The 16,105-nt window shown below is 45.4% G+C and overlaps 1 protein-coding gene across 1 annotated transcript; it reads left to right on the top strand.

The window, feature by feature from the left end:
- The first annotated feature begins 4,151 nt into the window (after positions 1–4,151).
- pcsk1 (proprotein convertase subtilisin/kexin type 1) lies at positions 4,152–16,008 on the top strand. The gene is made up of 14 exons (XM_068594029.1): positions 4,152–4,590; positions 5,613–5,717; positions 5,823–5,945; positions 8,757–8,903; positions 9,791–9,867; positions 10,423–10,511; positions 11,388–11,560; positions 12,253–12,465; positions 12,559–12,659; positions 12,770–13,003; positions 14,283–14,440; positions 14,549–14,682; positions 14,777–14,938; positions 15,495–16,008. Exons 1-14 carry the CDS (start codon positions 4,402–4,404, stop codon positions 15,936–15,938), a joined length of 2,349 nt encoding a protein of 782 aa, XP_068450130.1. The 5' UTR covers positions 4,152–4,401; the 3' UTR covers positions 15,939–16,008.
- Positions 16,009–16,105: the final 97 nt, after the last annotated feature.

Here is a 16,105-nt window from a genome sequence, read left to right as displayed (position 1 = left end):
GCAGACTGAATGAGCTTTGCTGCTTCTTCTTTGTGATAACAGACTACTCTATACAGCTGGTTCAAAGACATTATCAATTACCAAATACTGTATATTTGATATACTATTTCTAAATTCAGCAGCAGCAATCCTTCTCTTCTCCTAAATGTATATGTGATTGTGATCTTAATAATATATTATATATATATATATTATTTAGTGTCTGCTTGATCCTCCTCCTCCTTCAAACATATGCTGCTTTCATAACCATATGAACTTGTGTGTTATTTGTAAGCCAACTGAACATTATATGACGATATCTCTGCAGACTTTGGGATGTAAACGAGCATCTAAAGCACAGTTTATTGTGTTTGTCCGCATGGTTTTTGTACAAATGTCACAATTTAGAGGCACATTAGGTTCAGCGCCAATCACAACCTCATGAAATAAATCTATCTCACAGAATTCAACGACAATCTAATGTCACAGAAACTCCTGTTTTCTGGTTTTCTGTCTGACGGCCACGGCGACGATTAAGATGACAAAGGGAGGGGGTTGGCATGGCAACCCATGGTCCTTGTTGGGTGTCACATGCGCCACGTTTCACCCGCTTGTTGGGTGACAAGAGAGATAATCACTCTGCAGTTCACTGTGTTCTGCTCTTTTACTCCACAGAGATGTGACAGAGTCATTTTAGACGAGAGGATGCTGCTGCATTGCAGACGCAGGTTTCATTTGCTTTATATATATATATATATATATATATATATATATATATATATATATATATATATATATATATATATATATATATATAGTGTTTAAATATACAATGAGCAATACTATTATCATATTGTCATATTTATCATAGCAATGCTAATATCATATTTTTGTGCAATTTTGTTATATCTTTTATAATTTGTGCCTTATTTTTTATTTATTTAATGTTTTTAATCATTTTATTTTTAAATTTTAATTTAATTTATATTTTAATTTTTAAATGTATTTTTTAAATGTATTTTTAATTTTTACATTTTTTTACCTTAAGTTTATTGTAATTCTGTGTTAGGATGACCGAGTAAAATAAGCTTTTTATTGTATAGAATAACTGTTATCTTTGCTTATGACAGTAAAAACATCTCGAATCTTAAATATAATTTTACTATCAGACTTTTTAAATATGATTTTGTATTCATTTTTGAAAATACATTTACAATAACACAAAACTAATTCATTCAGGATGTATATATATAAAACACTAGAGGCACATAACACATGAACACCAAACAAGACAAATACACAAATACAGTGAACAGACAGGACAAACAGTACATTAAAGATTACACAAACAAGCCAATCCTTGAATGTTTGAATGTTTTCTAAGTTTTATTATTTCGTATGTGTGATGTGATAAAAAAAACAGACACACATCAGTTTATTTAATGAGTTTCTCCCAACTCTAGATATTGTGTTTGATGAGGAGATTGCAGTGATGGTGACTTTAAAAGATGTGTTACATCTTGATCAGCTGTATATTGATCGGCCATAGTGAAAATCCTCAAAATAATCCAGGAAAAGTGAGGGGAATCTCCTATAATGTGCATGTTTATTCTCTTTTTTTGTATCAGGTGTCCTCAACAAATAGCATCACACAAGAAAACAACAAAGTTTTTTTTTTTTTCTCGTATTCTCAAAAAAAGATAATTTTTCAGATAGAGGTTTTGCTCTTTGGTCATCGATACAACACACACACACACACACACACACACACACACACACACACACACAACAGCATTTCAGTAACTGATTGTCTGAATTGCCGAGAAGCTACAAAACGCTGTAATTGTCACTGAATCATTGATGAACTCTGACATCAGTGGGGAGTGCATTTGAAGTCTCCACATCCATTTGGTGCAACTAATTGATTCCTGGTTGAGTTTCCGTCAGCGGCTCCATCTGCGTCATCCTCCACCTGAACGCGGAGGCTTCCCAACACCGCCTGGAAAATAAAAAAAAGCGCTGACGAAACACACTCAGACCTCTGACCTCATTTGACGGAGATGAAGATGATGCAGCCGGCATTGCTTTTGCCTGTTCATGTGTGTGTGTGTGTGTGTGTCGTCACAGTGGAGTAAGGAAGGCCAGATGAGTGCACTCTGTCCGTATCTGTCCCCTCAGGGAGCTGAGAATCCATGAAAAGAGTCAAAAATGCACTTTCCCTGCAGCGAAACCAGGATCTCCCGCAATAAAGGTCGTCCATCTTGTTAATATCTCTGCGGCTCTTCAGCTGCGTGTCTCCGTGTGACCGAGCGAGTGCCTCGGTCAGAGCAAACAGATGTTGCTAGGTAATTGTGGATTATACTGCAGATCTGGTGCAGACCTGTTTGCAAAAGGCCAGCTGACCAAAGGTATCAGTCATTATCAGTTTGAGCTCACAATGACACGCTCAGTCTATTCTTTTCACTAATATTGTACATCTGAATGAAAGTGAAGAGGGTTTTTTTTTGTGTAATGGTGATCTTGCTGTTGCGTTTGTTTGTTTTGGATCAATACAGTTTGTCTGGTATGAACTGCGGCTACACAACCCCCCCATTGTGCACCCGCCCACCTCGACAACACCTTTATCTTTGGATCGGCGTACAGCTGTGAAAGCAGAGCACACGATGCTGTTTCCATCCGTAAACAAGACAAACGGCCTCTGAGGCGATGAAACTGCCTGTGAACGCTGTTTGATTTAGGTTAACACAATCACACAACACACCCTTCACAATGAACAAACAATGAGCAGAAAATGCATTAAAAGGACAGAAAATAAATTAATAAAATACACGACATCTGATGCTGTTTCACCATAAATATCAGAGATGTGGTTACACACAATATTTCAGTTTTGATGTTTTTTCTCATTTATTCTGACCGCCTCTGAATATTGTTGTGTAACAGACAACAATATTCCTTCGGTTATGAAGACACCAAACATAATGATCCAAAACACCCATACTGCATGGTTCACACACACACACACACACACACACACACACACACACACACACACACACACACACACACACACACACACATACTCTCCCTGCTTTTCACCTTTCACAGACAGTGATATATATATATATATATATATATATATATATATATATATATATATATATATATATATATATATATATTACAGATGGATGACGTGTACCATTTTCACTATTTTATTTTATTTTAAATATTGCATATGTTTGTATATATTTACATCTGATTATTGAAATTTCGGGGAAATAAAACAATAACCGTTTGACTCAAACCCATAATACCTTTGCAGTTTTACTTGAGAAACATGTTGAATATATTTCCCTAATAATGTGTTATTGTGAGGAATATGTCCAACACAGGCTGTTACTCGAGTGTGTGTGTGTGTGTGTGTGTGTGTGTGTGTGTGTGTGTGTGTGTGTGTGTGTGTGTGTGTGTGTGTGTGTGTGTGTGTGTTATGGAGTGATAATTAAACACAACGTGAGCTTTAATGCACATGATGAGTGATGGAAAGATTTAGTCCCAGTAGCTGTCCGCGGTGCTGAAACGCAGCTCTCTCTCTCTCTCTCTCTCTCTCTCTCTCTCTCTCTCTCTCTCTCTCTCTCTCTCTCTCTCTCTCTCCTGACGTAGACACGTGAGCCTGAGTCCAGAGAGAGAGAGAGAGAGAGAGAGAGAGAGAGAGAGAGAGAGAGAGAGAGAGAGAGAGAGAGAGAGAGAGAGAGAGAGATAGATAGATGTATTACTGGTTCAGACGTTTCAGAAATCAAAAAGCTTCAGCACAAAACTACAGATTGTCTGCGAATGCAGTAGAAGGAAACCGTGCGGACACACACACACACACACACACACACACACACACACACACACACACACACACACACGCACACACATGCATAAGCTCTCTTTTGGGGATTCGTTGTATTGTTGTGTGTTTCTTCCTCCATCTCCAGGGACGAGCGGGGGTATTTTTAGTCGGGTCCCCGCCCTCCTCCCTCTCAGACTTTCTCCCTCAAGGACTCGAACTCTCCTCTTAACGAAAGGTAGACGCCAAACTGACGTCAGAGCACTCGTTATTTGACGTATGTCCACCCCCTCCCTCCCTCCCTCCTCCCATCGCGACCACACAACGCACACCAGCCCTCCCCATCACTAGTGTTTCCTCTCCTCGGCGAACCAATAACGCGCAGTTTCTTCTTCCCTCCATCTCAGCCAGCTGTTTCTTTGAGGAATTATCAGAAAACAAAGGAGATTTATCTACAAACCAGCCGCAGAACATTCATACCTCGGAACTTGCGGCTGCTTTCCATCGGGAGCATTTATTAAGCTTGTTTGTACAGATATACATAGATATATATTTTTATTTTCTCATCCGGTAGAATTTCCTCTGACATGGAAATGAGATGTCGTCCCGCGGTGATGTGTTTTGTTGTCGCCGTCCTCTCCTCCGCGGTTTCCCGGTCGCTGGAGTCCCCGTACGTGGACCGGCAGTACCTGAACGAGTGGGCAGTGGAGATCCCGGGAGGGCTGGCCGCTGCGGAGGCGATCGCCAAGGAGCTGGACTACAAACTGGTCCGACAGGTATGAGCACCAAGGCTTCTCTGTGATTACGATATTATTTATATAAGTGTGGCGGTTTGAATGGGTGGTATTCATTTGGCGTGACATCAAAGCAAACTGAATAATTCCTCATTTTGCCATCAAACACCTCATTTAAGAGCAACAAAACAGAAGCAAAATGAGTCATGAAATGTTAATGAAGCCTGCAGCTGTGGAGCAAATAGCTGTGTCAATCATCAGGCTTTGCTTGATGAAGCCATCGGGATGGAAACGGCTTCCCTTCATGGTCACGCTGTGCACCTGCTGAATCAAAGGTGGAGGATTTAATCACGCTTTATGACTCAATGTGTTTACACACTTCTGATAACTCTGCTTTTTCATATCCGCGTCTTGTCTCAGGCCGACTTCACGTCGTGTCCTCCTAAACAAACACATTACTCATCATGAGGACAGCTCAATAACGTGAAAGCTGTCGCTCTGAACATCAGCAGGCAATGATTAACCCAGATGTCATGGATACCAGGCACACCGTGTGCTGTCATCTTGGGAACATAATCGCACAAATATTCAGTTTTTCACATTAAAGAAGACGTTTTTGGTCATCAGCATCAAGCAAGAGCTGGATGTCATCAGCATAGAGGATGCTGTTGAATATAACTGTTGCATGGACTCATTGTGACTTGCTCATGTGGATATAAAATGCTTTACTTTCCCCCAAAGGTGCATGAAAAGCACCGGCCGACACCTGTAGGCCCCCGTTCTGCTTTGTTTGTTGGAAATACAACTTTAAAATACTGTTTGTCTGCTAGTAATCTGGTTTCTATGTGCTTAGTTTACCATTCACTTCATAGTAAATACACAGTGTATCATAGACAGAATGGAGACATTTAGTGATGACACCGTTTAAATTCAACTGTTTTTTTTGTGTTATTTCTCCCTCATAAAACTGAATTCCTGGGTCTTTTTTGTGAGAGCGATATGTCGGGATTGGGAGTCAGCTGTCGTGTAATTTCCCATCCTTTCTCTTAATTCCTTTCCTGCAGATCGGGGCCCTGGAAGACCACTTCCTGTTCAAACACCGCAATCATCCTAGCAGAATGAAACGAAGCGCCAACCACATCACCAGGCGGCTGTCAGAGGACGACCGGGTGAGTGGCATGCACTTCTCCTCCATGAGCGCGTGTCCGGCCTCCGTGCGGCCGCCATCGTTCTGCCTCATTTTTTAAAACCCCTCCCCTCGCGTCGGCGTGCAGGTGCTGTGGGCCGAGCAGCAGTACGAGAAGCGTCGCAACAAGCGAGCGTCGCTCGGCGAGTGCAGGGACTGCCCCGCGGACAAGCTGTTCGACGACCCCATGTGGAACCAGCAGTGGTACCTGGTGAGTCACAACGAGTCACACAAACGCACACGACGCAGCAGACGAATGAGAAAGTACACAATGAAGTCAACAGGTGGCTCAACAATTAATCTGGCTTAGAGATGCCCTTTTTTTTAGAAACATATTTGAACACTGTGGCCTTTTCCAGAGCTCCAGAAACAACAGATTGAGATTGATATCCCCCCCCCACTGGTCATATGTTGTGTACTTGTGTTGTGTCTGGTTGCACCGCCTGTGTGCACGTCTGGTCTCTTCTTCTCCCCCCTGAGGCTCTCCAAAACCCTGCAAGTGCTGCACAGCTCCACACTGCCCTCATGCTCTGTCCTCACGTGGGACCCCCGTGCCTCCAGCCGGAGGCCATGGAGTGTTTATGTGTAATATAGAGCAACGTGCATGTTGTTCCTGGATGTCTTTTATGCGTGCAGGTGTGTAGAAATGCACAAAAGCGGGAAAACAAAACATGAATGTAACAATAGCGCGCGCTGTGGAGCAGCTTTAGCCAAAAGAGCCATTTGCTAAATTGGGAACACAGTCTGTGTGGAGAGGAGAGAATATAATCCAACGGGATGGAGGAGAGTAGAGCCGTGTATTAAGTCCTAATTTACCCAGAATGGGAGGGTTCAGCCCAGTGAGGCAAAGTGGGAGCAGAGAACAGTGGACGGTCACAGATGTGCATCCATTACTGACACTTTGTCCTGACCTCAGTCCGACCCCAACGTCCATCTTTACTCATTAATCTAAGAATGAACTGCACATACACACCACAGGAGTTATTTCATCCAAGTGACTCGTTTAGGACAACTAACAGTTATTTTCATTATCCATTAATCTACCATAAATGAATAATTAGTTTAAATACGTCAGAAAATATTGAAAATTGGCAGTTTAAAGATATCAAATGTGTAATGGGACAAAATGAACGAGTAATGCAATTATCAAATTATCAAAAAGGCTGATTAAATATCAAATAATAAATTATTTCTCAATGTTTTGGGCTCTGAACACCATCATAAACTGTGATATCAATATTCACACCAACACAGAACAATGATTGTGTCGAACTCACATCATGGGGATGTTGAAATGAACAATAACCAGAGAGGCAGACTCACATCGCTCAGCTTCCACTTCTCTGCACCTGCGCTCAGCGAGCATGAGTCACACGCTGGCGGGGAATAAGAAACAAATTGAGATGAATCATTCCTGCCGATGAGGGACGACGACACTAATGGAATTGGCCTCAAAGTGCCACTTAGTGTATCTCCACATCGGTCCGTGCCACCGCGAGAGCCGCACAACTGTTCACGCAAAGCACCGGGGGTTCACTCCCTCTCGAGGCGGGCGGAAAATGATGACAAAAAAAAAGGAAACACACACATGATAATGAGCCGCGATGATGTCAGAGTGAGGGTGGAGCTGTGTGACGAGGACGGAGTGTCAGTGAGAGTGAGCCGGATCATTTAACCAGGGAGTGACTCATAGCTTGAAATCCTTCCTGCCTGCACGGCTGTGTGGCTGTGTGTGTGGGGGGGGTGTCTGTGTGTGTGTGTGTGTGTGTGTGTGTGAGAAAGAGAGAGTGTCAGTCTGTGGTAATTGTGCATCGAGGGAGCGTCGTCCTCTGGCTTGTGTGTCCACTTTCTCATTTCATATGCGATAGCTGCAGAGAGACATGCAATAGGCTGCTGTGTGTGTGTGTGTGTCTGTGTGTGTGTTTGCGTGGCGTGGTCAGCCGCTGTGAGGCCCCCTCAGCTGCTACCGGCATCGACGTAGTGACTCATTTGTTGTTACACCCAAACAGGCGAGCTGTGGACACGAGCTGGAGTGAAATCCTCTCTCGCAAATTGCTATTGAAACACATCGCGTTGCATATTCTGTTCTCTTTTTTTGGGGGACGGCTTGTGTATCGCATGGGGAACATGGTCGTTCTGACAGATCCCTGGTCTCCCCATAGGTCACAAGTGTCCTTGAGCCAGACATTGAACCCCCAGTTGCCAACACACTGCTCCTTAATGACTAAAGATGGGTTGAATGCAGAGACCAATTTCCCCAATAATAAAGGATAACGTCTCTCTTATCTGTCAGCTGGAACTGAAGAGAAAGAGAGGCAAGATGCTGGTGAGATAACGGGAGGAGGGAGAGAGGAGGGGGAACAGGGAGTCAAAGTGCGAGCCAAGAAGAGGGAAAGCAGCGATACATCACAGGGATGAGTCACGTCTCGGTGTCGCTCTGCAGCGTCTGTGCATAATGCGCCAAGAGCCAAAGAGCAAAGTGAATTTCTTTTTTTAGTCTTAGCTGTCGCCGGCTCTGAATCACGCTCTTTACCGAGCAGACGGGCATCGGCGCCGTCCGCTCTCCCTTCACTCCCTGCTGGGTTTTCCATTTTAATCAGACCCCCCCTTCATTCACTCACTATGTGATATTCTATAGCCTCGGAGGATGGATTTTTAAATAATCCAACCGGGAGATCTGTGGGTGGGAACACATCTCTGGGCCACTGAAAGGCTTCTTGAGCGTCAACAGACTCAGGAGGAGGCATAATGACACACAGAGCCGGTATCATGATGACCCCCTCTGGCTGCAATCTGCACACAATTGGCCGTCTGAGTGGACCTCAACGAGCCGGCAGTCAAGTGAGGAATTTCTGTAAAAGGTCAGCGAGAGAACCGGCAGGCCGAGAGCGAGCTGGAGGACTTTGGCCGACCTTTTTTTTTTAACGCGATAACGCTTAAAAGAGCCCGTTTAGACGAAGCCAATTTTAAGCTTGAATTACAATGTTTTTTAATGTTTTTTGTTTTTTTGTGCATCTTCCAGCAAGACACGCGGACGTCGTCCTCGCTGCCGAAGCTGGACCTGCACGTGATCCCCGTGTGGCAGAAGGGCATCACGGGGAAAGGCGTGGTCATCACGGTGCTGGACGACGGGCTGGAGTGGAACCACACGGACATCTCCTCCAACTACGTAAGATCACCCCCCACCCACCCCCTCCCGTTCCCATGGAGACAGCCTCCGTCGGTCTGCTGTTGCCGTGGCAACGCCGCCGGGCGACACCTTACAAGGCGATTCAAAAAAAGTGTGAGATCTCCAGCGCAATGATGTCTGCCTCCTTGGTGCATATTGTACTCCTCGCATTTAGGGAAGCAGAAAACTTTTTTTTTTTTTTTTTTGACAGTGTGACAGGATGCAGATGATGACAAACCGATGAAAGCAAAGGATGACTGAAAGGGAGTTTCATTTTGGCGTAGTTTCTTCCTGTCGAGAGGAAGTCTGACAGCCTGAACGAGTCACGTCTGTGACAGTGCTGAGGGAGAAAGGGATTGTGGGAAAGAGAGAAGGAGATAACATGACATTAGAGCCGGTGGAAACAACTCCCCCTGTAATGAAGTTAAAGTGATCAAAGAGGCCTCGTCCTGAACCGTGAAGGCCTGTGAGCGCTGGGCATTAGCATAGCTTAACAGCGGTGCTTCTAGAAGGACAGGCATCTGATTTAAATTGGATTTTAAAGCGTTCACTGAGCGTTCATCAGAAGCTGAAATGAAGCATTGGTTCTGATTCACGCTTTAATAAGAACTCAATTAGTTTATTTAATTACATTTTACACGGCAGGAAATGATCAGGAAGAAAGAGGCAGAGGACATCCACGACTCCCCACACAACACACAGCAGCGTTCAAACACAACCTGAAGGCAGGAACGCCATTTTTTAAGCCCTCAGTGACCCTCAGTGTCGTTAAATGTGTCTTGACGTCGCTCTCTCTCTCCTCTGGTTTATCTAAATGTGTCTCGGCGAGAGCTGATTGGCTGTGACCTTCGACCCCTCCATCATGTTCTTGTCTGTTGTCTCCAAAGGACGCGGCCGCCAGCTTCGACTTCAACGACAACGACCCGGACCCTTTCCCCAGATACGACTCCACCAATGAGAACAAGTGAGTTCACCTGATGTCGGCCATTTTTGTTTTTTTTGTGGCACTGGCTAATTACAGGATGTCATAATTAAAATTAGTTGAACATAAAAGCCGATTCTGCCTGAGCATCGAGCAGAACACACACACACACACACACACACACACACACGCGCGCGCGCTCCTTGCCAACAGCCCCGTGCTCTTTTGTTATCATCACACTCAACAGTTCAAAGGCTTTTTCTCGCAGATGAATAATTGCAGAGACGCTCAACAAGAGAATCTCCATGACGCGGTCTCCACAACCTGAATTACTGTTGGAAACACGACCTTTTCACAAGAATAAAATGTCACCAAGCAGTATAGTGGCCTCTTGTGATGAGGTTTGCATCCTATGACGTCGTGAGTGCGTCTCCCGCCACAGACAGCACATGAACAATTCATATGTGCGTTTGTACAAGATGATGTTCTACAAGATCACACCCCAAATTACAGAGCTGTATTTGGACAGATGAACCAAACTAAAATGCAGAATAATGTGTATTGTTAGTGTGTATTGAATCCGTAATGTTCTCTTAGACATGGGACCAGGTGCGCTGGAGAGATCGCGATGCAGGCAGACAACAATAAATGTGGCGTTGGAGTCGCATTCAACTCCAAGGTTGGAGGTAAGCGCTTCTTTTTTTTCCTCCCTGAATATCTATTTGTGTATTTGAGAATGCGCCTTCACGTTAAATGAAGTTCATATCCTCTTTGCACAAACAGAGACGACACACTGATCAGTTCAAACCACACGGCTGTGAGGGATTTAAATCAGTTTTAGTGTAAATGATAATGAAGTTAACAAATAGAGGCATGAAAACTGAAAGCCTTTGTTTTAATATCAGTGATATAATACATATCATTATATACATACAATAGGTTTGGTGGAGTCTTCTAAAGAATAGGGAACAAAGAGAATTCATCAAGTTCCTCCGTTGTTAGATAACCTGGATTTCAATTACTTCTATTTATAGTCCGCAGGGAAGGATGATTTCCTGATGCAAATCAGATCGTTACACCTGATAGTTGATGTCAAAATGCTAATTTTTACTGAGCTACAATCCTCCCAGACAATGCTTTACAATATTCAGGCTGCAGCATGTGAAGGGCCGGCGTGGCCCGCTGCTTCTTCACAAATGATGCTGCCCTAAAATAAAACTATGTTATTCATAACCTGTTCATTAAGGCTGCTTTAGTGCATCTCATGTTGTAGCATGAGTTAGCACGAGGGAGTCAATGGGAACATTTAATGTCCGCTTGGCCACACAGTGATGATACGTCTGCAAAAGGCTTTATCTTGCAATGTCAACGAAAGTGAAAAGCAATCGTGTATCCACCCCGTTCGTCCTAAAAGTTCTTTATCAGCCCACCAAGTTTCATAGAAATCGGTTGAGTAGTTTTCCCCGTAATCCCGCTGACAAACCGAACCGAAAGCAGAAGGACCCAAAGAGTCACGGGGCACTAATGATGTTACTCAAACTAACACTGTTCCTGCGTCTCAGGGATTCGTATGCTGGATGGGATTGTGACCGACGCCATCGAGGCCAGCTCCATAGGATTCAATCCAAACCACGTGGACATCTACAGCGCCAGCTGGGGACCCAACGACGACGGCAAGACGGTGGAGGGCCCGGGCCGCCTGGCCCAGAAGGCTTTTGAATACGGGATCCAGAAGGTATTTAAGCCTCAAGACGGGCAGATATGAGTCAGACTCGGTGTGTGGTCACACACTGAGGTCCTTACCCTTTTGGAAACCGTGCGCGAAAATCCTCCCGCTCGCATTTTAAGTCCCAGCATGCCCCATTCAAACAATCTTTTGGCCTAAATCAGGTAATTTTTCCATTTTGCAACCGAACGACACAGTTTTTTGACTGAAGCTCCTTCCTAACAGGACAAGACTTTGTTTTATTGTGATTTTTGTTGCAGATTCTGATTCTTTAGGTCCTAATCTTTCCAAAAAGGTGTCTTATTGACGCTCCAGGAGGCTTTTTGGGGAATCCGGCTCATATCATGCTGGATGTTCATAGTTACGGTCAAAATATCTTTTTAAAAGTGATTTTTTTGCAGATATACATTTTTTTTCACAAGATCTTGCTGAACAAATACACACAATAAACGTATATTGGAATCCATTTTTTCCTACGACGACTCAAACACAGGGAAAAGGAGGTCTGGGGACAAAAATTGGTTCCACAGTTTTTAACGGGTTAATGTGAGCTGCAGAGGCATCACTGATGAATCAGATAGAAGAGAATCAATAAGTATAATGTTTTATGCTGGAGTTACTTAGAAGTAACATCAACACATCTAGCGTTTGTGATCGTCTTCATCTCTCTCTCTCTCTCTCCCTCTCTCTCTCTCCTGCAGGGCCGCGGTGGGAAAGGCTCTATCTTCGTCTGGGCATCGGGTAATGGAGGCCGCCAGGGGGATAACTGTGACTGCGACGGCTACACGGACAGCATCTACACCATCTCCATCAGCAGCGCCTCCCAGCAGGGCCTGTCCCCCTGGTACGCAGAGAAGTGCTCCTCCACTCTGGCGACGGCGTACAGCAGTGGAGACTACACCGACCAGAGGATCGTAAGTGACTGCCGAGTTTCCTGAGCTAGTTTTGCCGTGTCATTCGAGGCCGTAATGTCTTAGTTTCATCACGCTTTGCCTGCTCGCTTTCAGACCAGCGCCGACCTGCACAACGAGTGCACTCAGACTCACACGGGGACGTCGGCCTCCGCCCCGCTGGCTGCTGGGATATTTGCCCTCGCACTGGAACAAAAGTACGCAGCGCTCGTTGCTCGATCATCTGCACGTGATGTTCTTTTACTGCGATTCACAGTGGATTCGTTGTGATGTCGGTGAATACTCAGAGGTGTCTTCCCGCCCTCAGCCCAGATCTCACCTGGAGAGACCTGCAGCACATCGTGGTCTGGACCTCGGAGTTCGACCCTCTGGCCAACAACCCGGGCTGGAAGAAGAACGGGGCAGGGTTGATGGTCAACAGCCGCTTCGGCTTCGGCCTCCTCAACGCCAAAGCCCTGGTGGACCTGGCCGACCCGGCGGTGTGGAAGCCTGCGCCGGAAAAGAAGCAATGCATCGTCCGAGACGATTCGTTCCAGCCCAGGTGTGTGGACGCGTCACAGCTGCTCTCCTCGACTGTTTCCTTTGTGTTTGTTACTTTGCAAACTGTTTGTGAATGATAGACGTAGCTGCACATTACAGGGTATAAAGTTATATCTCATATCACCTGTATGCATACTCATGGTTGACTTTGTGACCCAATGCAAATGATAACATTTTGAAATAGAGAGCTGTGTTCCCTAAAGCCCCAAAGTGATTTTTAAAGAAGCATCTGTTGCTTCTCCAGTGGCGTCATTTCATAATTCTTCATCATAGCAGCTGAGAGCATTTTAATCATCACGTCTGAACATTCATTCATGCTGATTGTTAATCAATGGGATTAAAAATCCAAAAGCTGCCACGCACGGACAGAAAACGTAACGTCCCGGTCTGTCTGTTTGCATCACTTCACGGATTATTAACCCTCGAAGATCGACAGCTGATGCTCAGCTGCAAAACTTTTTTCCTTAAACAACCTCTTGATGTGACTTTGTTCCACAAACCAGCCCAGGGCTGCATTCCTTTAAGAGTCCATTTTGCAATTTGTTTTGGGATTATTTGACTCGGTAGCACTGACACCCAGTTCCCCCATTACCTCCCTACATCCCCGTCTAATCCCGAGGATTTGGCTCTCCATTTCCCTCAATGCTCAGTGGTCTAACCCTCTCCAGCTTTATGGCAGCTTGAACACGGAAATCCTTTCATTCATGTCTCTGACAGATGAGGATTAACTGTTTTTTTTGCAAATGAATGAACAAATCTGCTCGTGCGTCTTATGCACGCTTCTGACGCGCTGAAGGTAGTTTAGTTTATTCGTGTCTCTGGCGGCCATGTTGCTGGTTTCTGGTGCATTATTCTGTGCCCCGTTTACGGGACTCTGTTTATTGCTTTAAAAAAAAGGTCCAATAATAACTCTGGAGACGTTGATTCCAGTTCCATAATTGTGTCGATTTATGTCTCTTAAAATCATAAATCTAACTTCTAGACTCAAGTCTAGCCGATGTTTCACATAAGAAAATAAAACCTGATATTCGGTCCCGCCCCTTCCTCTTATAACCACTGATCCTCATGAAATTAGTATGAATAATACCCAAAAAATAGCATTATTTTGAACATAATATGCAAGGAACATCTTTAGATTATCCAGATAAATAATACGACATGATTTATAATCAAAGCAAAACATGTGGCTCCAACCGTGTCCACCCCGCTGCTGTTTCCCAGACTTTCCCAGTGTGTGTGTGTGTGTGTCTCATTGGCTGCTGTGTGACCGCGTCCGACAGGGAGCTGAAGGCGGCGGGCGCCATCGCCATCGAGATCCCGACCAAAGCCTGCGCGGGGCAGGAGAACGCGGTGCGCTCGCTGGAGCACGTGCAGGTGGAGGCCAGCATCGAATACACCAGGAGAGGAGACCTGCACATCACGCTCACCTCGCCAGCCGGTGAGCAATGTGCACACACACACACACACACACACACACACACAGACACATGCATGAGTGAGATAAGTTGGCAGCTGATCTGTCTCTGTGTGGTTTTTCCCCCTTCAGGCACCAGCACAGTGCTGCTGGCTGAGCGAGAGCGCGACACGTCCTCCAATGGCTTCCGAAACTGGGACTTCATGTCCGTGCACACGTGGGGAGAAGATCCCGCTGGTACCTGGACCATCAAGATCACAGACACTGTGAGTTACACACACACACACACACACACATTTGGCTTGTATGACTCCCTGAGCTTCTCCCTGAGGTCTAACCCACAATGTTCACCGCTCTCAGTCGGGCCGCATGCAGAACGAGGGCCGCATTTTGAGCTGGAAGCTGATTCTTCACGGGACGTCGGAGAAGCCGGAGCACATGAAGAAGCCTCGCGTGTACGTTCCCTACAACGCCGTGCAGAACGACCGCCGGGGGGTGGAACACATGGATGACATGATAGAGGTGGGTACCAACATGTTAAGATGGAGAGGGAATGATTGAGGAGGTATTAAAATATGTATATATAGACCTACCTCAGCGTGTGCCATGAAGCTACAAACTGATGCTCACAAGGACAATGCTAACATGCTAACATGCAGATGTTTGGCAGTAATGATGACCATGTTCACTATCTTGGTTTAGAATCATATGTATTATATCTTATACATATTATGTATTGCTTTTTATTATGTGCTCTCCAGAATATTTTTAAATGAAACACCGACGATGAAGTTCAAGTGTCGACTTCCAGTTTAAGTTTGAGTGTTTATTTTGGAAACAGTGTAGAAATTGAAGCACTTTGTTAGCATGTTAGCATGTTAGCACGGTGCCAAAGTAGAATCATGTTTAGATCCATCGTGTTGGACAAAAGAGACAAACATTGATCTGTCCAGGTGCTTTGGGATTGTATTGATATCTAATCTAATCAAAATAAGAGAGAACACAGTCATGTTGTCTCTCTTCATATTGACTTGTGGATCATTTTCATCTAACATGTCGTCTCTGTGTGGTGACACAGGAGCCCACGCAGGTAGACCCACCTGCAAAGACCGACCCTGCACAAGCCTCGCCTCCTTCCAACCCAGAGAAGGAGCCCAAAATGTCTTCAAATCCACCCTTCTCCCCCTCCCTGGCCCTCCTGCGTCTTCTTCAGACGGCCTTCAACAGGCAGACGCCCGCCCTGCGGCAGCCTCCGCCCGTGGCCAGGGCCTCCTCCTCCTCCTCTTCCTCGTCCTGGAGGAAGCAGCAGCAGCAGCCGGGGCGGAGCCTCTCTCCTCCCGCGACGCGACTCCCCCCTCAGACGCTGTACCAGGCCCTGGACATGATCAACAAGTACCAAGGAAACGAGGACAGTGTCTACAGCGACTACACTGACGGCTTCTACAGCGTCAAACCCTACAGGCACCGAGACGACAGACTGCTGCAGGCCCTGCTCCAGATGATAGATGATGACCACAAGTGAGAGGGAGGAGAGGAGGGGAGGAGAGGAGAGGAGAGGAGAGGAGAGGAGAGGAGAAGAGAGGAGAGGAGAGGAGAGGAGAGGAGAGGAGAGGAGAGGAGAGGAGAGGAGAGGAGAGGAAAAGAGAGGAGAGGAGAGGAGAGGAGAAGAGAGGAGAAGAGAGGAGAGGA

Source organism: Clinocottus analis, unplaced genomic scaffold, assembly GCF_023055335.1.
Source record: "Clinocottus analis isolate CAN_PGR_092001 unplaced genomic scaffold, fCliAna1.0.p SCAF_3, whole genome shotgun sequence".
Classification (NCBI taxonomy): Eukaryota; Metazoa; Chordata; class Actinopteri; order Perciformes; family Cottidae; genus Clinocottus; species Clinocottus analis.
This window is presented reverse-complemented; position numbering and strand designations above follow the sequence as displayed.

Excerpts from the sequence above, each read along its gene's own strand:
- pcsk1 (XM_068594029.1), top strand. The coding sequence starts at position 4,402 with ATGGAAATGAGATGTCGTCCCGCGGTGATGTGTTTTGTTGTCGCCGTC. Across the intron at positions 5,718-5,822 it reads GGCTGTCAGAGGACGACCGG|GTGCTGTGGGCCGAGCAGCA; the intron begins GTGAGTGGCATG and ends GTCGGCGTGCAG. Across the intron at positions 14,441-14,548 it reads CACGCTCACCTCGCCAGCCG|GCACCAGCACAGTGCTGCTG; the intron begins GTGAGCAATGTG and ends TTCCCCCTTCAG.